General features: G+C 42.1%; 1 protein-coding gene across 2 annotated transcripts in view; it reads left to right on the top strand.

The window, feature by feature from the left end:
* Positions 1–19685, top strand: part of Prim1 (primase, DNA, polypeptide 1 (49kDa)) — a 23248-nt gene extending 3563 nt beyond the window's left edge. Inside the window, exons 3-13 of one of the 2 annotated variants that reach the window (XM_013019738.1) lie at positions 1063–1169; positions 1240–1313; positions 3462–3598; positions 4913–4971; positions 6856–6968; positions 8030–8103; positions 8362–8491; positions 10316–10385; positions 12007–12098; positions 13752–13850; positions 19137–19685. In XM_013019738.1, coding sequence (XP_012875192.1) covers positions 1063–1169; positions 1240–1313; positions 3462–3598; positions 4913–4971; positions 6856–6968; positions 8030–8103; positions 8362–8491; positions 10316–10385; positions 12007–12098; positions 13752–13850; positions 19137–19156 — 975 coding nt within the window. In that variant the 3' untranslated portion in view covers positions 19157–19685. Of the gene's footprint in view, positions 1–1062; positions 1170–1239; positions 1314–3461; positions 3599–4912; positions 4972–6855; positions 6969–8026; positions 8104–8361; positions 8492–10315; positions 10386–12006; positions 12099–13751; positions 13851–19136 lie in introns of both variants that reach the window. The other variant, XM_013019730.1, reaches the window with a different exon arrangement.
* Positions 19686–22258: the final 2573 nt, after the last annotated feature.

Raw genomic sequence — 22258 nt, 5'->3', positions numbered from 1 at the left:
GGGGGGAGAGGTCTGGTCATGGGGCCTGAACTCTGGGCCTGGGTGCTGTCCCTCAGCTCTTCAGCTCAAGGCTAGCGCTCTACCACTTGAGCCATAGCGCCACTTCCGGATTTTTTCTTTTTGCTTATGTGGTGCTGAGGAATCGAACCCAGGGCCTCATGGATGCAAGGCAAGTGTTCTACCACTGAGCCACCCTCCCAGCCCTCAAAGTCAGTTTTATTTATATATATATTATTTATTTAACGTGTGCTAGTACTGGGCTTGAACCAGCCCCATTCTGATTTTTTACAGGTTATTTGGAGATAAGAGTCCCACAGACTTTCCTGCCTGGGCTGGTTTTGAACGGCAATCCTCGGATTGTAGCTTCTTGTGGAACTAGGGTTATAGACATGAGCCACTGGCACCCGGCTTCAAAGTCTATTTCAAAAGCAATTAGCTCTTTGCCAGATCCTGTTCTAGGTGTAAATTAGTGACCAAGGCAAAGATTTCTGTGCTAGTGGAATTTTCATTATATCAAGAATCTAGAGAAACTGACTTCATATTCCCTAGTAACATGGCCAAGCCAGATCAGTCTTCAGCTATGTGTACAGTTTCCTATCAGAAGCCTAAAATAGCTTTATTTTTCCTATCAACCAATATTTAGTGGATATACGTTTGTCAAACCTAATTCTGGATTTGTGGGATCCAGAGTAATGAACTCCTGGGCTGGGAAGGTGGCTCAGTGGTAGAGCCCTTGCCTTGCATGCCTGAGGCCTTGGGTTCAATTCCTCAGCACTACATTAGCAAAAAGAAAAAAAGCTGGAAGTGGTGCTGTGGCTCAAGTGGTAGAGCGCTAACCTTGAGCTGAAGAGCTGAGGGACAGTGCACAGGCCCAGAATTCAGGCCCCATGACTGGACCCAGAAAAAGAAAAAGAAAACAGAGTAATGAACTACTTAATTGACATGGATCTGAAATTATGTAGTTTCTTCATTTCTTCTTGGCCACTTTTTCCATGTGCATAGAAAATAAGCAAACTTAGCATGACAGTCTTACAGACACTGATCAATATTTTGTATCTGTAGCCTAATCAACACAATACAGTAAAGCTGGGAGCCTTCCAAGCTCAAGAAAAAGAACTGGTGTTTGACATTGACATGACAGACTATGATGATGTTAGGAGATGCTGTAGGTAAGTACCACGTACCACACTGCTCGGGTGGGCGACATCCCCAACAGTTAGTAATGATAACTCTGCTCAGTTCTGCAGATATATGTTCTAAGTGCTGGACCCTCATGACAATGGCCATACGCATCATCGACCGAGCCTTGAAGGGCAAGTATCAGCAGTCCCAGAGCGGGATGAAATGGAAATCTGTTTTCTTTTGAATATTAGTATCTGTATTTTATTTTTATTACTATTATTACTATCACTATTATCATTGTATATGTGTATGCTGGTACTAGAGTTTGAAATGAGGGCCTGAGTGCTGTCCCTTAGTTTTTTGCTCAAAGTTGGTACTCTACCATTTGAGCCACAGCTCTACTTCCAGGTTGTTTTTGCTTTTGTTTTTTGTTGGTTGTGGGTCTTGAACTCTGGGCCTGGGTGCTGCCACTGCACTCTTCAGTTCAAGGCTAGCACTCTACTACTTGAGCCATAGCACCACTTTTGGTTTTCTGGTGGTTAATTGGAGATAAGAGTCTCATGGACTTTCCTGCCTGGGCTGGTTTTGAACCAGGATCCTCAGATCTCAGCCTCCTGAATAGCTAGGATTACAGGCATGAGCCAGCCATGCCCCAGCTACTTCCAGTTTTTTGAGGGTGAATGGGAGATAAAAAGCTCTTGGAGGGGCTGGGGGTTTAGCCCAGCGGAAGGGCGCCTGCCCGGCGCATGCAAGGCCCTGGGTTCGGTCCTCAGCCCTGGGGGGGAAAAAAAAGCTCTTGGAGCTGGGCACCAATGGCTTACGTCTATAATCCTAGCTACTCAGGAGGCTGAGATATGATGATGACAGTTCAAAGCCAGCAGAGGCAGGAAAGTCTGAGACTTATATCTCCAAATAACCACCAGAAAACCAAAAGTGGTACTGTGGCTCAAATGGTAGAGTACTAGCCTTGAGCTGAAGAGCTGAGGGACAGCCCCCCAGGACCATCAAAAAAAACTCATGGAAATTTCTGCCCAGGGCTGGCTTTGAACCATGATCCTGATTAGGGACATGAATCACTGGTGCCCAGTAATCTCTGTATTTTATAATCAAATCTCAAAAATTCCTAATATTTCCTTAAAACATAAAGGGAAAATAAAAGTTATAGTGGAAACTTTAATACAACTGTTGAACAAACTTATGTGCTTTTTCCAGTTCAGTCTTCTATTGAGAAACTATGTTAGATACTGTTCTCAATGAGGAAAACATAAAAGCTACCAGTTGTTACCTCGAATGGGTTACATAATCTAAGAAGACATCTAAGAATGTCTTTTTTTGGTGGGGGGGGGGATGTCTGGTCGTGGGGCCTGAACTCTAGGCCTGGGCACTGTCCCTCAGCTCTTCAGCTCAAGGCTAGCACTCTACCACTTGAGCCACAGCACCACTTCCGGCTTTTTCTTTTTGCTTATGTGGTGCTGAGGAATCGAACCCAGGGCCTCATGCATGCAAGGCAAGCGCTCTACCACTGAGCCACCTTCCCAGCCCCTAAGAATGTCTTAAACAGCAAGAGTACATACAAGAATATGCAAAGATCAGATTTAAAAAACAAAAAACAACTCATCAGAGCCAGGCACTGGTGGCTCATGTGTGTAATCCCAGGTACTCAGGAGGTTGAGATCTGAGCATCTCAGCAACAAAGGCAGTCTGAACAGGAAAATCCATGAGATTCTTATTATCAATTAACTAGCAAAAAGCTGGAAGACAAGCTTTGGTTCAAATGGTAGAACACCAGCCTTGAGTAAAAAAGCTAAGGGACAGCACCCAGGCTCTGAGTTCTAGCCTCAGTACCAGCACAAAAGAAAGAAACAAACAACAAAAAAAAAAAAAAAACCTCGTCTGGACATGGTGGCAACACACTTGTAATCCCAGCCCTCGGGGGCAGGAGGATCTAGAGTTTGAGGCCAATCTAGACTACCTAGTGAAACACTGTTTCAGCATTTTTGTTTTTAATTTTTTTAAGGCTTTCTAAAAGAGTTGATGATAGTTATGCTGATATCTAACTCTTACATACAGGCTTATTGTATATCAGGCACTATTATAAATGCCATGAATATTACCACAATATTCTCAGGGTTTTCTTTTTTAAGATAAATAGCAATTGATCAGTTATAGAGTTATGGATATAAATACTTGACAGAGACCAAGGTAGGTCAAGTTATAAAGAGAAGAACATGGGGGCACACTATAAGTGTACATGTAGAAATAGGTAAAATATGAAATTAACAGTAAGAACTAGAAGTATACAGATTTGCCCTAAAACCTATTATTTCTTCCCTCTTCAGAGGACTTTGGATTTAAGCATCGTCTTTGGGTATATTCTGGAAGGAGAGGTGTTCATTGTTGGGTGTGTGATGAATCAGTTAGGAAATTATCCTCTGCAGTACGTTCTGGGATAGTTGAGTATTTGAGTGTGGTAAAGGTAAGGTCTTCTTCATTATAATTTACATTTCTTCGTTTATTAGATGATACCAAACCTATATGTTTAGTAACAGAAAATTAAACTGTACTTACACATTTTCATTGTAGAGTTGATGGTCTTACCAATTATCATTTAAAATCATAGTAACCTTTTTTTTTTTTTTTTTTGTCGGTCATGGGGCTTGAACTCTGGGCTTGGGCACTGTCTCTGCACTCTTCAGCTCAGGGCAAGCGCTCTACCGCTTGAGCCACAGCACCACTTCCGGTTTTTTAGTGGTTTATTGGAAATAAGAGTTTCATGGACTTTCCTGCCTGGGCTGGCTTTGAACCATGATCCTCAGGTCTCAGCTTCCTGAGTAGTTAGAATTACAGACATGAGCCACCAGCGCCCAGCTAGTAACCTAATTTTTACAGGCTCATGCCTGTAATCCAAGCTACTCAGGAAGCTGAGCTCTGAGTTCAAAGCTAGCCCGGGCAGGAAAGTCCTAGAAACTCTTTTTTTTTTTTGGTTGGTTGGTTGGTTGTGGGGCCTGAATTCTGGACCTGGGCACTGTCCTTCAGCTCTGGCGCTCTACCACTTGAGCCAGAGTGCCAGTTTCAGCTTTTTCTGCTCATGTGGTGCTGAGGACTCGAACCCAGGGCCTCATGCATGGGAGATAAGCACTCTGCTGCTAAGCCACCTTCCCAGCCCCCTTGAGACTCTTATCTCCAATAAACCAACAACTAGAAGTGGCACTGTGGCTCAAGTGGTAGAGTGCTAGCCTTGAGCTAAAGAGCTGAGGGACAGCGCCCAGGCCCAGAGTTCAAGCCCCAAAACAGGGGGAAGAGGGGAATGAAAAAAAAGTATTTTAACTGGGTGCTATGTGTGTAATTCTAGCTACTCAGGATACTGAAATCTGAGGATCACAGTTCAAAGCTAGCCTAGTCAGGAAAGTCTGTGAGACTCTTCAGCTAACTACCAAAAAGGTAGAAGTGGGGGGAGCTGTGGCTCAGGTGGTAGAGCACTAGGGAAAAAGCTAAGGGACAGAACTCAGGCCCAGTACTGGCACCAAAAAAATGGTTTTTTATTTTACTGTCAAGTATCCTTTGTGACAAAAGGAAGGTTAATTTACTTTTCTAGTTTAATTGTATCAAGTAAAATTAACCCAGAAAGTTACAGTAGTGAGATGATATAAAATAGCATCTATACTGCTTTACTTTGACAGAATTTAGACAGTGTCTTTGAATTTATATACTTTTAAATAGAATAATACAGCACATTAAAATTATTTTACTTATGTAATATTCATAAAATTCCTTTTTTGATGTTTTTCAGGGAGGACAAGATGTTAAAAAGAAAGTTCATCTAAGTGAAAAAATTCACCCTTTTGTCAGGTCTGTTGGAAAAGATTCAGACACAAGTTTACGTTGTACCTGATCTGCTCACATTACTTTTAGAATTTCTGTTAGTTTTTTTTTTGTTTTGTTTTGTCTGTTGGGGAGTCCGGTCGTGGGGCCTGAATTCTGGGCCTGGGCGCTGTCCCTCAGCTCTTCAGTTCAAGGCTAGCGTACTACCACTTGAGCCACAGCACCACTTCTGGCTTTTTTCTTTTTTCTTATGTGGTGCTGAGGAATCGAACCCAGGGCCTCATGCATGCAAGGCAAGCACTCTACCACTGAGCCACCTTCCCAGCCCCCTTTCTGTCAGTTTTTAACAGGTAGCATTTTATAATAATAGCTACAGGTAGTTGAAGGCCTATTTTATGTTCTTGATAGGTTCTATAATTATTTCCATTGGTCTTTACAACTTGTGAGAGACATGATAGTATTTCCATTTGCAAATGAGGAAAATGAGTTTAGAAAGGCTATATCATTTCTTTAAGCAATTTAACATATAATGTAATTCATATCCTTGACTGCCCAACTCGAAAGCCCATGCTTTTTACATTGAATTAACTAATAGAAGTATTCATTATGTTGGGAGGAAAAATCCCTATTCTGTCACTTATTATGGACTTGATAAAATGTTAGGGGTCATTCTTCCCTACCTGCATGATATAGAGAACAGTATGTGCTTAATACCTATCAGAGTTGTAGGAAAGCTGAAACAATAGGTGTGAGATACATTTGCAGATTTCAAACTTAATTTTTTGAGTTCTGTTTGTATTTTCTTTTTGCTTTTTGGTTTGTTGAAACAGTAGCTCTCTGTAGCTTGAGTTGGTAGCCCTTTCTGGGTAGCTGGTTTCAAACTCTTATTCCCTCCGCCTCCCAAATGCCTAGCTCACTTGAAGATTTTTTTTTATTTTTTATTTTTTGTCAGTCATAGGGCTTGAACTCTGGGCCTAAGCACTGTCCCTCAGCTCTTCAGCTCAAGGCTAGCACTCTACCACTTGTGCCACAGCACCACTTCCAGTTTTCTGTTGGTTTACTGGAGATAAGAGTTTCATGGACTTTCCTGCCCAGGCTGGCTTTGAACCGGGATGCTCAGATCACAGCCTTCTGAGTAGCTAGGATTACAGGCATGAGCCACCAGCGCCCAGCTACTTGAAGAGATTTTAAAGTTCATTTTTCAGAGTAGAAACTGTAGAAGTGTATCTCCTATTGTAATATTGATATATTATCCTGTGCTGGTTGCTTTCCACCTTTGTTTTTTGTGTGTGATGCTACTAGTCTTTTAGGTTATAAAGTTTAAGAAGTAAACGTTCCTTGAGCAAAAAAATGAAAAACATTTTTTGTTTTATTTTATATTTTTGGATCCGGTCGTGGGGCCTGAACTCTGGGCCTGGGCACTGTCCCTCAGCTCTTCAGCTCAAGGCTAGTACTCTACCACTTGAGCCACAGCGCCACTTCCGGATTTTTTCTTTTTGCTTATGTGGTGCTGAGGAATCGAACCCAGGGCCTCAGGCATGCAAGGCAAGCGCTCTACCACTGAGCCACCTTCCCAGCACAAAATCAATTTTTTGTTTTGTTTTGTTTTCTTTTTTGGTACTAGGGATCGAACCCAGGACGTTGCACTTGCTAGGCAAGTGCTTTGCCACTGAGCTACATCCCAGCCCCGAAAAACATTTTTTGAATACCTGTTGTGTGCCAGGTTCTGTGCTGATTTTCCTCCAGTAATATTTTAAATTCTATAAACTAGAAGAGGCTTATTATTCTTACTTTACCTAGTTCTAGAAATTCAGGAAAAATAAGCAATAGCCCCTCCACCCAGTGGCATTAGCATCTATGCAATATGGGTTGCTAATAGTATTGGGACCTTTGTTATTGTTCTTCCTACAGAAAATCTATAAATATAATTAAAAAATATTTTGAAGAATATGCCTTGGTGGATCAAAATATTCTTGAAAACAAAGAAAGCTGGGATAAAGTTTTAGCCCTTGTTCCTGAAAAATATATCCTTTCCTGAGAACATTTCTTTGTTGTTGTTGTTGTTGTTGTTGGTCATCGGGCTTGAACTTTAGGCCTGGGTACTGTCCCTGAGCTCTTCAGCTCAAGGCTAGCATTCTACTACTTGAATCACAGTACCACTTCCAGCCTTTTCTGTTTATGTGGTACTGAGGAATCAAACCCAGGGCCTCATGTATGCAAGTTAAGCACTCTACCACTGAACTACCTTCCCAGCCCTCCTGAGAACATTTCTGTTAGCTAGTTGTATCAGTAGCATTTTAAGTATGTTTTTTTGCACAAAAATCTCCTGTGTTTTTACCTTTTTATATTGCTAGTCTAAACTCTAATGAGAAACGGGGTGGCTCACACCTGTAATCCTAGCTACTCAGGAGGTTGAAAGCTTGAAAATCTAGCTTCAAAGCTAGCCCAGGCACAAAAGTCATCAAAAGTTCATCTCCAGGGGCTGGGAAGGAAGCTCAGTGGTAGAGTGCTTAACTTGCATGGATGAGGCCCTGGGTTCGATTCCTCAGTACCACATAAGTAGAAAAAGCTGGAAGTGGCGCTGTGGCTCAAGTGGTAGAGCACTAGCCTTGAGCTGAAGAGATGAGGGACAGCACCCAGGCCCAGAGTTCAGGCCCCATAACTGACAAAAAAAAAAAAAAAAAGAAGTTGATCTCCAGGTAACCAGAAAAAACCTGGCTGGAGGCATGGCTTCAGTGGTAGAGTGCCAACCCTAAAGATGGTAGAGTGAGAGCACCCTAAAGGGTGCAAGGCCCTAAGTCCAAAACCTGAAACTAAATAAATAAGCGTGAATCATTTAGTTTAAAATACATGCAGACAAGGGAAAGCTTTCAGGTGCCCTTCCAATTACTTTAGCATTCTTTCATGTAACTGCTATTTTTATAATAGAATTTTTTTAAGGATTTAATTATTTACATTATGTTTCAGAAAATATGAATAGTAACTTCCTATATATGTATAAAGTTTAGATATCCTTGTGGTAATGCATACTAAAAACAGTTGTTCTTTGATACGCCTGAATGAGTGTTCCTTAACAAGTCACCAATTCATGATGAACTTCAAAAAGAGTTCCAGAAGTCTCACAGTTCACTTCAGCGCTGGGAGCAGTTAAAGAAAATAGTCAGTACATCTCAGATATGTTCTATTGAAATTATATTTATAAATATAATTATGCAGTTTTTTAATTAGGCTCTGATATTTTGGTCAGTTAAAAATGGTATAAGATCTTTTTGTTTTGTTTTTCTTTTTTTTATTGTGAAAATACTGTACAGAGGGGTTACAATTACATGGGCAAGAATCTTTTTTTTTTAACTGTCTTTAAAGAAATAACTCAAAAATTCCTACTGATCCTCATGCTGGTCTTGAATCTGCTTTCAGGGTAGCAATTGTGGACTCTGGCTGGAGTGGGAGATTATGCTCCAATATTGTTTTCCACGGCTGGATATCAATGTTAGCAAAGGAATCAATCATTTACTGAAGAGTCCTTTTAGTGTTCATCCTAAAACAGGTACACTGTAAAAATAAAAACTGTTTTAACAAGCATGTCATTAGATGTAAATGCCTTTGTGATGTTAAATGTGGAAGAACTGCTGTCAGTTCATACCTAAATTATTTTTGAAATGTCAAGTAGCTACCAGATTTTTTTTTTTTTTTTGGTCAGTTGTGGGGCTTGAGCTCAGGGCCTGAACTCAGGCCATGCCTGAGCTTTTTCTCTCAAGGCTAGTGCTCTACAACTTTGAGCCACAGTGCCACATACGGTTTCCTGGTAGTTAATTGAAGATAAGAGTCTTATGGACTTTTCTGCCCAGGTTGTCTTCAAACTATGATCTTCAGATCTTAGCCTCCTGAGCAGCTAGGATTACAGGCATGAGCCACCAGCACCCACCTTACCAGATGCCTTTCTGCTATCTTGAAGTGTTTCAGTTGGAGTTAGAAAGGATCTTAAAAGCTACAAGACCATTGTCATTGCACAGATGAGAAAACAAGAATTGGATAGGTTAAAGTGCCTTATCCGACGGCATAAAACCAATTGTGTCACTGCACAGAATTCAGTTCCCAAAGTACACAAGTTCTGGGCTTCTTCACTATGCATCCCTCAGAATTTTTTTGTCGTTTCTTTTTTTTTTTCCTGCTAGAACTAGGGCCTGAACAAAATGTCTAAGCACTGTCTCTTAGCTTTTTCACTCAAGGCTGGTGCTGCTCTCCTACTGAGCCACAGCTCCACTTTTGGCTTTTTGGTCTAAACCTGGCTTAGAACTGTGATCTTCACATCTCAGCCTCCTGAGTAGGTTTTAGGCATGAGCCACCAACACCTAGCTGTCCTTTTCCCTTCATATCTTGTAGCTATACGTCTTTTTACTCTTCAAGTAACAATTTCCAGTTCCCTTATTTTAGGTGTTACCTCATATTCTTTAGTGTTGTCATGTCATTTTTGAAATAAATCCCTACCCCCCGCCCCTCGCTTCTGCCCAGTTCTGAGAAGTGAACCAAGGACCTCACACATGCAAGTATTATACCACTGAGTTCCATCCCTAACCCCTAGACATGATGACTTAATGTGGCATCCCAGATGTACTATAAAAAGTAAGGTGATGGGGCCGGGCGCTGGTGGCTCACGCCTATAATCCTAGCTACTCAGGAGGCTGAGATCTGAGGATCGCGGTTCAAAGCCAGCCCAGGCAGGAGAGACCGTGAGACTCCTATCTCCAATAAACCACCAGAAAACCGGAAGTGGCGCTGTAGCTCAAGTGGTAGAGTGCTCGCCTTGAGCTGAAGAGCTGAGGGACAGCGCCCAGGCCCAGAGTTCAAGCCCCACAACCGACAAAAAAAAAAAAAGAAAAGTAAGGTGATGTTATCAAGGGTGGTGTTTCATTTAATAACAGGATACTTCCGAAAAAGATGTCATTAGTTTGTTTTGCCATTGAGCAAACATTACAGCATTTCTATACACTGAAAACTATGACGTTACTAGGCAACAAAAGCTCTTTTTACATTTTTTATTTTTTTATTTTTTCCGGTTGTGGGATTTGAACTCTGGCCTGGGCGCTGTCCCTAGGCTCTTCAGCTCAAGGCTATCGCTCTACCATTTGAGCCACAGCCCCACTTCCGCTTTTTTGGTAGTTTATTAGAGATAAGTGTTTCATAGACTTTCCTTTCTGGGCTAGCTTCAAACTATCCTCAGATCTCAGTCTCTTGAATAGCTAGGATTATAGGCATGAGCTACTGGTGCCTGCCCCCCACCCCAGCACTCTGTAAAATTAAAATCAAAATTAACCAAAAATAACTGTTTTGTATTCTATCACCATCAATTTATAACCTCTGGTTCTTACAGGTCGCATTTCTGTGCCTATTGATTTACAGAACGTAGATCAGTTTGATCCATTTACTGTTCCAACTATAAGGTATGTTCTAGATCATTGATCAGTCCTTATTTGTGAATATTGTTTTGAATTCGAAGGAGACTTATCCCCCCCCCCAACGAAGGAGACTTATATTAGGTCCCTTCTTAGAGAGCTAGATATACCAGAATAGTATATTTGGTTATGAAAATACTTTATTGTAAGATAAGTTGATGATGCCCTAATATAAAAAGATTGCCGAGCACTGGTGGCTCACGCCTGTAATCCTAGCTACCCAGGAGGCTGAGATCTGAGGATCGTGGTTCAAAGCCAGCCTGGGCAGAGTCCATGAGGCTCTTATCTCCAATAAACCACTAGAAATCTGGAAGTGGCACTGTGGCACTTGCCTTGAGCTGAAGAGTGCAGGGACAGCACCCAAGCCCACAGTTCAAGCCCCATGACCGACCAAAAAAAAAAATTATAAGAAGTCTGGGAAGATCTAGGGTGTAGCTCAGAATAAAACTCTGGACTCAATGCTCAGCACCCTAAATAATAACAACAACAACAAGATGGGGGCTGGGAAGGTAGCTCAGTGGTAGAGCGCTTGCCTTGCGTGCTGAGGCCCTGGGTTCGATTCCTCAGCACCACATAAGCAAAAAGCCGGAAGTGGCGCTGTGGCTCAAGTGGTAGAGCGCTAGCCTTGAGCTGAAGAGCTGAGGGACAATGCCCAGGCCCAGAGTTCAGGCCCCACGACTGGACCCAAAAAAACAACAACAACAACAACAAGATGATGATGATGATTATTATAAACCTGAGAAATGCCAACTTAGACATACCAAAAGTTTTAGGCTAAGGATGTAACAGTAGTGTAGCATTTGTGTAACTACAAGGACCAGGTTCCATCCCTAACACTGCACCAAAAAAAAAATCTTTGTTTCGTATTTGTCTAGTCTTTAGCAATATTCTTGAAAAAACTCTACAACTTTTTTTTTTTTTTTTGGTCAGTTGTGGGGCCTGAACTCTCAGTCCTCAGCTCTTCAGCTCAAGGCTAGTGCTCTACCACTTGAGCCACAGCACCACTTCCTGTTGTGTGGTGGTTAATTGGAGATAAGAGTCTCACAGACTTTCTGCCTGGGCTGGCTTTGAACCGTGATCCTCAGATCTCAGCCTCCTTAGAAGCTAGGATTACAGGCATGAGCCACCAGCACCCTGCCTAATTAATTTAATTTACTAAGATGCCATGATTTTCAGACTATACCAAATTTAACCCACCACTTTTTTTCATTTTGTTTTGTTAATTGGCCTGGGGTGGGGCCCATGGCCTTCCTTGTACATGTTAAGCAAGTACACTACCCCTGGGCTACAGACTAAACACATAATATTTTCCACAACACAATGGGATTCAAATGTAGCAGGCACTACCTTTAAATTTCTCTTGTTTTAGGGCTGGGAAGGTGGCTCAGTGGTAGAGCGCTTGCCTTGCATGCTCGAGGCCCTGGGTTCGATTTGTCAGCACCACATAAGCAAAAAGAAAAAGCCGGAAGTGGCGCTGTGGCTCGAGTGGTAGAGCGCTAGCCTTGAGCTGAAGAGCTGAGGGACAGCACCCAGGCCCAGAGTTCAGGCCCCATGACCGGACCCAAAAAAAGATTATAAAAAAATTTTTTTCTTGTTTTGTTACGTTTAGCGCTATCTGCCATGAATTGGATGTCATTTCCACTAATGAAAAGGAAAAAGGAGAAGGTGAAACTGAATCTGATACCAAACATAGAACCAGAAGTAAGTAAACATATTACATATTGAAACTTACCTTTTTTTTTGAGCCACTACTGGGGCTTGAACCCAGGGCCTGGACACTGCCCCTTAGCTCTTTCACTCAAGGCTGGTACTGTATTACTTGAATCACTTACAGCTTTTTGGTGGTTAATTGGAGATAAGTCTCATGGACTTTCCTGCCCAGGCTGTCTTTGAATCGAGATCCTCAGATCTCAGCGTCCTGAGTAGATAGAATTACAGGCGTGAGACACTGGCACCGATTCAAGCTTTTCGTTTAAATATCCATCTGCATTCCAGTAATCAGTTCTCCTTAGAATCAGAACAGAATGGTGAATGTTTATTGTGAAAGCTATTCTGTAATATGTAAAGCTATAAGAGTGCTTGTTGTTCATCAATTCCCCAAGTGATTTTACTGAATCAAATGTTTCAACATACATTTAGTAAGCAACTTCTAAACACTGGGATCTATACTGGAATATTAAATTGTCAGTTGACATTGATAATTATTTAAATGTGTGTGTGCGTGTGTGTGCGCGCGCGCGCGTGTGTGTGTGTGCGTGCGTGCGCTCGCACGTGAGCTAGTCCTGGGGCTTGAACTCAGAGCCTGGATGCTGTCTCTGAGCTTTTTTTGCTCATGGCTAGTGCTCTACCACTTGAACCACAGTTCTACTTCTGCTTTTTGTGATTAGCTAAGATGACAGGCATAAGCCAGTAGTGTGGAAACCAGACTTCCAGTTAACTTAAGATAAAATATTTTGACTGCTGGGCACAGGCGGTTCACACCTGTAATCCTAGCTACTCAAGAGTCTGAGATCTGAGAATTGAGGTTCAAAGCCAGCCTGGGCAGGAAAGTCCTTGAAATTCTTACCTCCAATAAACCACCAGAAAACCTTAAGTGATGCTGTGGCTCAAGTGGTAATGCTAGCCTTGAGCTGAAGAGCTTAGGGACAGTGCACAAGCCCAGAGTTCAAGCCCCAGGACTCACTTAAAAATAAATATATATGTATATTTTTTTGACTTATACTTTTTTTTTTGTCAGTCGTGGGGCTTGACCTCTGGGCTTGGGCGCTGTCCCTGAGCTCTTCAGCTAAAGGAGACCACTTAAAGCCACAGCGCCACTTCTGATTTTCTAGTGGTTTTATTGGAGATAAGAGTCTCACGGATTTTCCTGCCCGAGCTGGCTTTGAACCGGGCTGGCTTTGAACCGTGATCCTCATATTTCAGTCTCCTGAGTAGCTAGGATTACAGGCGTGAGCCACCGGCACCCAGCTGACTTATACTTTTTTAAAATTCAGCATAGGACTTAATATATAACATGTAGTCAGTGAATATTTAAATAATTACTTGTGCTTATAATATTTAAATTATTTTATTTTATTTTTTTGGGGTCCGGTCATGGGGCCTGAACTCTGGGCCTGAGCACTGTCCCTCAGCTCTTCAGCTCAAGGCTAGCGCTCTACAGCTTGAGCCATAGTCCCACTTCGGCATTTTTCTTTTTGCTTATGTGGTGCTGAGGAATTGAACCCAGGGCCTCAGGCATGCAAGGCAAGTGCTCTACCACTGAGCCACCTTCCCAGCCCCTACACTTTAAATTATGTTTTCTTATTATTCTTGCTGCTAACATGCTAATTACAGTTTACCTGCTTCATAATTCAGATTATAAGAAGACCAGTCTAGCACCCTATGTCAAAGTATTTGAACAATTTCTTGAAAACCTGGATAAATCACGGAAAGGAGAACTTCTCAAGAAGAGTGGTAAGACTACTCTCTCCCTTTTCCTAGTTGGATCTTTTATTATTATTATTATTTTATTATTATAAAGTACAGAGGAATTACAGTTATATAAGTCAGTTAAGAGTATATTTAGCTGGATCTTCTTAAATCTTCTGTTAAAAGTAGCCAGCAGTCAGGCACCAATGGCTCATGCGTGTAGTCCTAGCTACTCAGGAGGCTGAGATCTGAGGATCATGGTTCAAAGCCAACCCAGGCAATAAAATCCATGAGACTTTTGTCTTGTCGGTCTGGGCTTGGGCGTGTCCCTCAGCTCTTCAGCTCAAGGCTAGCGCCCTGCCACTTGATCCACAGCACCACTTCCAGTTTTTTCTGCTTATGTGGTGCTGGAAAATCAAACCCAGGGCCTCATGCATGCGAGGCAAGCACTCTACCACTGAGCCATCTTCCCAGTTCCTCCATGAGACCCATCTCCAATTAACCACCAGAAAACCGTAAGTGGCAGTGTGGCGTAAGTGGTAGTGTGCTAACCTTGATCTGAAAAGCTGTGGGACAGAGCCCGGGCCCAGAGTTCAAGCCCCACAACCAAACAAAACACAAGAAACAAAAAAACTTATTTTCACTTTTTCTAAAGCCCACACTACAGCTGAGCTACTATAGAATGGGAATACAGAAGACTTAATAAAGGCAGCTTCAACGAGGCGTTTCAAGATCAGTCATCGTTGTTTATTTCATAAGCACATATTTGAATGTATTATGATTAAAACATCTTAGGCACCACATAAAGCAATACACATTGAATTCAAAAATCAAGTGGGAAAGGAGTTTGTATATACTGCCTTAATTCCAGAAAATCCAATTTCTTGAATAATGTTCATCTTGGTTTTTCTCCTTTTGGCTCCATTGTGAAGTCTCTCTGAGTCAGAAAACTTCACTGACACTGCTACCTCTGTGTACCTTCTCCTGGTTATATATCCTCTAGGATCATACCAGTTCTCTACTACCTTTGACACTTGATACTTTCCTTGAAACTCCATCTTTCACCTCTCTACTTGTAAATAATTACCAAGCCTCGAGAATGCTTCGAGGATGCTTCCAGAATTGGAGATTTCCAGTATTCGAGATTTCCAATGCTATTGTCCCCATGGCAATAATCCAACTGGCCTCTCAGGGCTTTCTTCTATCCCATTATCACCTCAGATTTACCTTTTTTAGAAAGTACAAGTCATATTACTGTCTTCCTCAAAATCTAACAACCTTCCCTGTTCGTTCCTATTACAATGAGCTCAAACAAAGTCTATACCTTGGACTGCTTCTTCTGATTTAAATTTCTTTAATTTAAATTTCTTTACATCCAGATTGGTTGTACTAGCTTGATGAATTGGTTGTACTAGATTAATGACCTCTAGACTAAAGTGTTGCTTTCTGTCTTGCCTTTGTTCTTATTGTTGCTTCAAGAATAAATCCTGGGGGCTGGGAAGGTGGCTCAGTGGTAGAGCGCTTGCCTTGCATATATGAGGCCCTGGGTTCTATTCCTCAGTACCACATAAGCAAAAAGAAAAAAGCGGAAGTGGCGCTGTGGCTCAAGTGGTAGAGCGCTAGCCTTGAGCTGAAGAGCTGAGGGACAGTGCCCAGGCCCAAAGTTCAGGCCCCACGACCGGACCCAAAAAAAAAAAAAGAATAAATCCTGAAGCCAATTGCCAGGGGCTCATGCCTGTAATCCTAGCTACTCAGGAGGCTGAGATCTGAGGATTGCAGTTCAAAGCCAGCCCAGGCAGGAAAGTCCATGAGACTCTTATCTCCAATAAAACCATTAGAAAACCGGAAGTGGTGCTGTGGCTCAAGCAGTACAGCGCTCACCTTGAGCTGAAGAGCACAGGGACAGCGCCCAAGCCCAGAGTTCAAGCTCCACGACCTAAATAAATAAATCCTGAGATGCCTGGGTTTGTAGCTTAGTGGTAGCATAATTACCTAGTTAGAATGTGTAAGGCCTAGGGTTTTGGGGTTTGTTTTTTGTGTTTTTGTTTTTTGCCAGTCTGGGGCTAGAACTCAGGGCTTGGGCACTGTCCCTGAGCTTTTTTTTTTTTTTTTGTCCCTGAGCTTTTTTGTTTTGTTTTTTGGTCCGGTCGTGGGGCCTGAACTCTGGGCCTGGGCGCTGTCCCTCAGCTCAAGGCTAGCACTTCAGCTCAAGGCTAGCGCTCTACCACTTGAGCCACAGCGCCACTTCCGCTTTTTTCTTTTTGCTTATGTGGTGCTGAGGAATCGAACCCAGTGCCTCATGCATGCAAGGCAAGCACTCTACCACTGAGCCACCTTCCCAGCCCCCTGTCCCTGAGCTTTTTGCTCAAGGCTGACACTCTACCACTTGAACCACAGCACCATTTCCAGCTTTTTTCTGTTTATGTGGTACTGAGGAATCAAACCCAGGGCTTCCTGCATGCTAGGCAAGCACTCTACCACTAAGCCACATCCCCATCCCAAAGCCTACATTTACCCCTACCATGGTGGGGGGTGGGGGGAGAAGGCGGGGAATGAGCAAAGCTATTTTCCAATGCTGTATCCTTATTGAATTTCTACTTGTCTTACTCCTACCTCAGTGAATGATATATTGGTATTTAGAGATTCGGTTATTAATGTTTATAATTTGGGGGATATGTCTCCTTGTGTATCACAGGCTTGTCTAGAATGGATTATGTAAGTCTGGCTTCTGTCGTCCTGCCTAGGCCTCCCAGGTTATCCAAATGGGCTACCACACCTCCAGAGATTAGAATTCTTTTTTTTTGGGGGGGGGTCCGGTCATGGGGCCTGAACTCTGGGCCTGAGCACTGTCCCTCAGCATTTCAGCTCAAGACTAGCGCTCTACCACTTGAGCCACAGCACCATTTCCAGCTTTTTTCTTTTTGCTTACGTGGTGCTGAGGGCCTCAGGCATGCAAGGCAAGTGCTCTACCACTGAGCCAATTTCCCAGCCCGAGATTAGAATTCTTATAGAAGTTCTCTGAAAGGAGTTCAAATATTAATACCACCTTTCACAGGGGAAAAAAAAAAACCTAGGCATTGCACATTCTAACTATTCTACCACTAAGCTACAAACACAGGCATCTCAGGATTTATTCTTTTTCTTTTTCTTTTTTTTTTTGGTCAGTCATGTGGCTTGAACTCTGGACCTGGTCGCTGTCCCTCAGCTCTTCAGCTCAAGGCTAGCACTCCACCATTTAAGCTACAGTGCCACTTCCAGCTTTTTCTGTTTATGTGGTGCTAAGGAATCAAACCCAGGGCCTTAGGCATGCAAGGCAAGCACTCTACCACTAAGCCACTTTCACAGCCCCTCAGGATTTATTCTTGAGGAAAGGCAAAGACAGAAAGCATCACTTTAGTCTAGAGGTCATCAAGCTAGTACAACCAATTTGGAAAAATAGATGTGTTTGGATGTAAAGAAATTTAAGTCAAATGAAACAGGCCAAGGTATAGACTTTGTCTGGGCTTATTGTAATAGGAACAGGGAAGGTTGTTAGATTTTTGGAAGAGAGTGACATGATTTGTACTTTCTAAAAAAGGTAAATCTAAGGTGATAATGGTATAGAAGAGAGTCCTGAGAGGCCAGTTGGGCTGTTGCTGTTAGGACAATAACATTAGAAATCTCGAATACTGGGGCTGGGAAGGTGGCTCAGTGTAGACTGCTTGCCTTGCATGCATGAGGCCTCTGGGTTCGATTCCTTATCACCACATAAGCAGAAAAAGCCAGAAGTGGCACTGTGGCTCAAGTGGTAGAGTGCTAGCCTTGAGCGGAAGAGATGAGAGACAGAGCCCAGGGCCAGAGTTTAGGCCCCACCACTGGCAAAACAACAACAACAAAAACTCGAATACTGGAAATCTCCAATACTGGAAGCATCCTCAAGGCTTGATAATTATTTACAAGTAGAGAGGTGAAAGATGGAGTTTCAAGGAAAGTATCAAGTGTCAAATGTAGTAGAGAACTGGTATGATCCTAGAGGATATATAACCAGGAGAAGGTACACAGAGGTAGCAGTGTCAGTGAAGTTTTCTGACTCAGAGAGACTTCACAATGGAGCCAAAAGGAGAAAAACCAAGATGAACATTATTCAAGAAATTGGATTTTCTGGAATTATGGCCGTATTAGAGAAATATAAACTCCTTTCCCACTTGAATTTTTTTTTTTTTTTTTTGGGTCCGCTCATGGGGCCTGAACTCTGGGCCTGGGCGCTGTCCCTCAGCTCTTCAGCTCAAGGCTAGCACTCTACCACTTGAGCCACAGCGCCACTTCTGGCTTTTTTCTTTTTGCTTATGTGGTGCTGAGGAATCGAACCCAGGGCCTCATGCATGCAAGGCAAGCACTCTACATTGAGCCACCTTCCCAGCCCTCCCAATTGATTTTTGAATTCAATGTGTATTGCTTATGTGGTGCCTAAGATAATGTGCTTATCAAATTAACAATAAGACTGATCTTGAAAAGCTTCGTCTTTTGTTTTTTGGTAGGTCATGGGGCTTGAACTCTGGGCCTGGGTGCTGTCCCTCAGCTCTCCAGCTCAAGGCTAGCACTCTACCACTTGAGCAACCACCCCACTTCCGTTTTCTGAGTGGTTTATTGGAAATAATAGTCTCGTGGACTTTCCTGCCCTGGCTGGCTTTGAAATGAGATCCTCAGATCTCAGCCTCCTGAGTAGCTAGGATTACATGCATGTGCCACCATCACCCAGCCTTTTTTTTTTTTTTTGTACTCATGGGGCTTGAACTCTGGGGCTGAACACTGTCCCTCAGCTCTTCAGCTCAAGTCTAGTTCTCTACCACTTGAGCCACTTCAGGTTTTCTGAATACTTTATTGGAAATGAGAGTCTCACAGACTTTCCTGCCCAGGCTGGCTTTGAACCAAGATCCTCAGATCTCAGCCTTCTGAGTAGCTAGGATTACAGGTGTAAGCCACCCATGGCACCTGGCTTGTTGTGTTTTTGTATTAATACTAGGCTTTAATTCATGACAGGGCCTAGTGCTGTTGTTCAGCTTTTTTTCCTCCAAGGCTGGTGTTCTACCATTTGAATCACACCTCCACTTCCAGCTTTTACTGGTTAATTGGAATAGTCTCAGATTGTCTGACCAGGCTAGCTTTGGTCCTTAGATCTCAGCCCTCTGGGTAGCTAGTATTACCAGCCTAACCCACTGATTCCCTGTAGGAAAGCAAATCTTTATGTATGATATGAATTTCATGGATGTCTTAGGCCAGTCAGAATGTGGAAAAAATAAATGTATGTTCTTTCCCTTTATTGCTGTGTGACAAAAACCTATTCTTTTTTAGATTTACAAAGAGATTTCTGAAGACAACTCCCCTCAGATTAATGTGGACATCATCTACCTTCAACCAAGGATCAGATATTTCAGGAGCCATTTAATAAATGTGTCAGAGCCATCTATGGGTATTAAAGGCTTAAAGTAGAATTCTCTTTTCTTGAGAAATAATTTGTGCTCACAGGATTTTTTTTTTTTCAGAATACTAGAGGGTGGTAAAGTTCCTAAAAGAGTAAAAATAAAGAATAAGCAAGTTGCAGGTGATTTTGTAAATTTAATATTATACAAAGATAATTCTAAGACTTCTGGGGTAAATATTCAGTTCTATCAGTTGCCAAGGTAAGTGAGCAGTAATATGTCCAAAACTTCTATTTTTAGCTCACAACTATTTCAGTTGTAGATAGATCTTTTTTCCCTCAGAGCAATTGGATTAGCCTTCATAAAGTAGCAGATTAGGAAAACTAACCAGTTTCACCACTATAAAAGCTATTGTAGGGCTGGGAATGTGGCTTATTAGAGTGCTTACCTAGTATTCATGAAGCCCTGGGTTCAATTCCTCAGTACTACATAATCAGAAAAATCCAGAAGTGGCACTGTGGCTCAAGTGTTAGAGTGCTAGCCTTGAGCAAAAGAAGTTCAGGGGCAGTACCCAGGAACCTGAGTTCAAACCCCAGGACTGGCAGCAAAAAAAAAAAAAAGAAAGAAAACCTATTGTATTTGTTAAAACACTTGAGACAGGATGGGAAGGTGGCTTAGTGGTAGAGTGTTTGCCTCTCATGCATGAGGCCCTGAGTTCGATTCCTCAGTACCACATAAACAAAAAAAGCTGGAAATGGCACTGTGGCTCAAGTGGTAGAACAAGCACTACTTGAACTGAAGAGCTGAGGGATAGTACCAAGGCCCAGAGTTCAAGCCCCACAACTGACAAAAAAAACACTTGAGACTTTCTACAGATATGTATAAATTTTTTAAGGTTTTTTGTTTTTTCTTTTTTTTAGGGGGTAATGGATTGTAAAGGGTCAAGATTTGTCTTGATTGGTTTGATAATCTAAACAAAACTATTCTAGTTTACATGCTGTCTTCTGGGAATTGAAAAGCAAGCTGTCAGGGTAGTGTTCTTTATAATGCCATGAAAATTTCCCTGTTTTGCCTTTAACATTTTATTTTCTCCATTGTCACCATCTTTTTTGTCTTTTGTTTTATATCAAACAGATTATAAAGCAGTAACAAACTGAAATGTTTTTTTCTTCCTCTTTTTAAGAAAAAAATATTAAAGTCTATTTTGCAAAATTCCTCATCATTTGACCTTATGTGTTATTCAGTCTAGAATTTTGTTTTGTTTTTTTGCCATCCCTGGGGCTTGAAATGGATTAATAAATCTTTTGTAATTTTGTAATCAGGACTTTTTTTTCCCCCTGAGCATTAAACTCAGGGTCTGGGCACTGTCCCTGAGCTACTTTTGCTCAAGGCTAGTACCACACTACCACTTTCAGCTTTTCTTGAGAAAAGAGTTACAAAGACTTTCCTGCCTGGGCTGGCTTGAACTGCCATCCTCAGATCTGAGCTTCCTGAATAGCTAGGATTACAGGCTTGAGCCACCATTACCCACCTTATTTTGTGTTTTGAAATAAGGTTTTACTGGCTGGTTTGTACCAGTACACCTGACCAATCTTCAGTTGAAATCTGAAATCAATTTGTCAATTAAAACTCCTGAGTACACAGGCTGGGAATGTGGCTTAGTGGTAGAATGCTTACCTAGCATGCATACAGCCCTAGGTTCAATTCCTCAGTACCACATAAACAGAAAAGGCTGGAAGTGGCTCAGTAAGTGTTAAGAGTCCTAGCCTTGAGCAAAAGAAGTTCAGGGACAGTGCCCAGGAAAAAAATCTCCAGTACAAAATTATGAAAGATTTTTTCATCTCAAGAGCTCAGAGAGTAAGACTAAAACCCTTTCAAAGGGAGACAGTTTATGCTTCCTATAGTTTTATAAATGTCTAGTTGCTATTAAATCTTTAATATGGAAGCCCTTGAATAAAAGCTGGAATACTAACCCATAAAATTAATTACAGAACATACTATGCTCATTAAAAAGTCAATGTTTACCAGGTGCCAGTAGCTCACACCTGTAATCTTAGCTACTCAGGAGCTGAGATTTTAGGATCACGCTTCTAAGCCAGCAGGGGCAGGAAAGTCCATGAGACTTATCCAATAAGCTACTCAGAAAAAGCCAGAAGTGGCTCTGTGGCTCAAGTGGTAGATCACTACCCTTGAGCAGAAGAAGCTCAAGGGTAGTGCCCAGACCCTGAGTTCAAGCCCCAGGACTGGCAAAAAAAAAAAAAAGTCAATGTTAACAGTTGGTGGCTTAGGTGGTAGTCTGCCAACCAATGAATTGAAAGTGTCAGGTACTAAGTTGCAGTGCCTGTTGGATCAAAAAAAAAGAAAAGGAAGTTAAAGTTTGCCTCCTGAAGAGAACAGAAACATACTATTGACTTCTCTTTCCTAATTTGCCAACTCATTGATGAAGGGTAGAAACAAAGTAAAAGAAAATACAAGCTTTCAGCCAAGAGCTAGTGGCTCACACCTGTAATCCTAGCTACTTAGGAGGCTGAGATCTGAGGATCATGATTCAAAGCCAGCCCAGGCAGGAAAGTCCATAAAACTCATCTCCAATAAACCATCAGAAAACCGGAAGTGGCACTATGGCTAAACTGGTAGAGAGCTAACCTTGAACTGAAGAGCTGAGGGGGGCAGCACCCAGGCTGTTCAAGCCCCACGACTGACAAAAAGAAAATACAAGCTTTCTAGATTTTGTTTGTTTGTTGAACTGGGACTTTTCAATGCTTTCTGTGAGAACTTCTTCAAACTATTAAGCCCAATGCTGCTGCTTATGGTATGGGAGTCAGTAGACTTTTCATTAATGAAGAATTGATTTTATATTCTGCTTTTCAAGAATCCTTATGAAGTATGGTTCCCTCAACTTTTAGGGTCCTGGACTCCTAAAGATTTTAGAGCAAGAATTCTCCAAAATGGGCCAAAAAAAAATTGTATGTGTGCTTATGTGCTCCCCCATCTCCGGAGTGGAGAGTTAACAGCAAAATAACTACATTACCCTATAGTCCAAAAATACAATTG

This window comes from Dipodomys ordii, unplaced genomic scaffold (genome assembly GCF_000151885.1).
Source record: "Dipodomys ordii isolate 6190 unplaced genomic scaffold, Dord_2.0 Scaffold3, whole genome shotgun sequence".
Taxonomy (NCBI): Eukaryota; Metazoa; Chordata; class Mammalia; order Rodentia; family Heteromyidae; genus Dipodomys; species Dipodomys ordii.
Note: the sequence above shows the minus strand (reverse complement) of the source record. Positions and strands in the feature narration are given on the sequence as shown.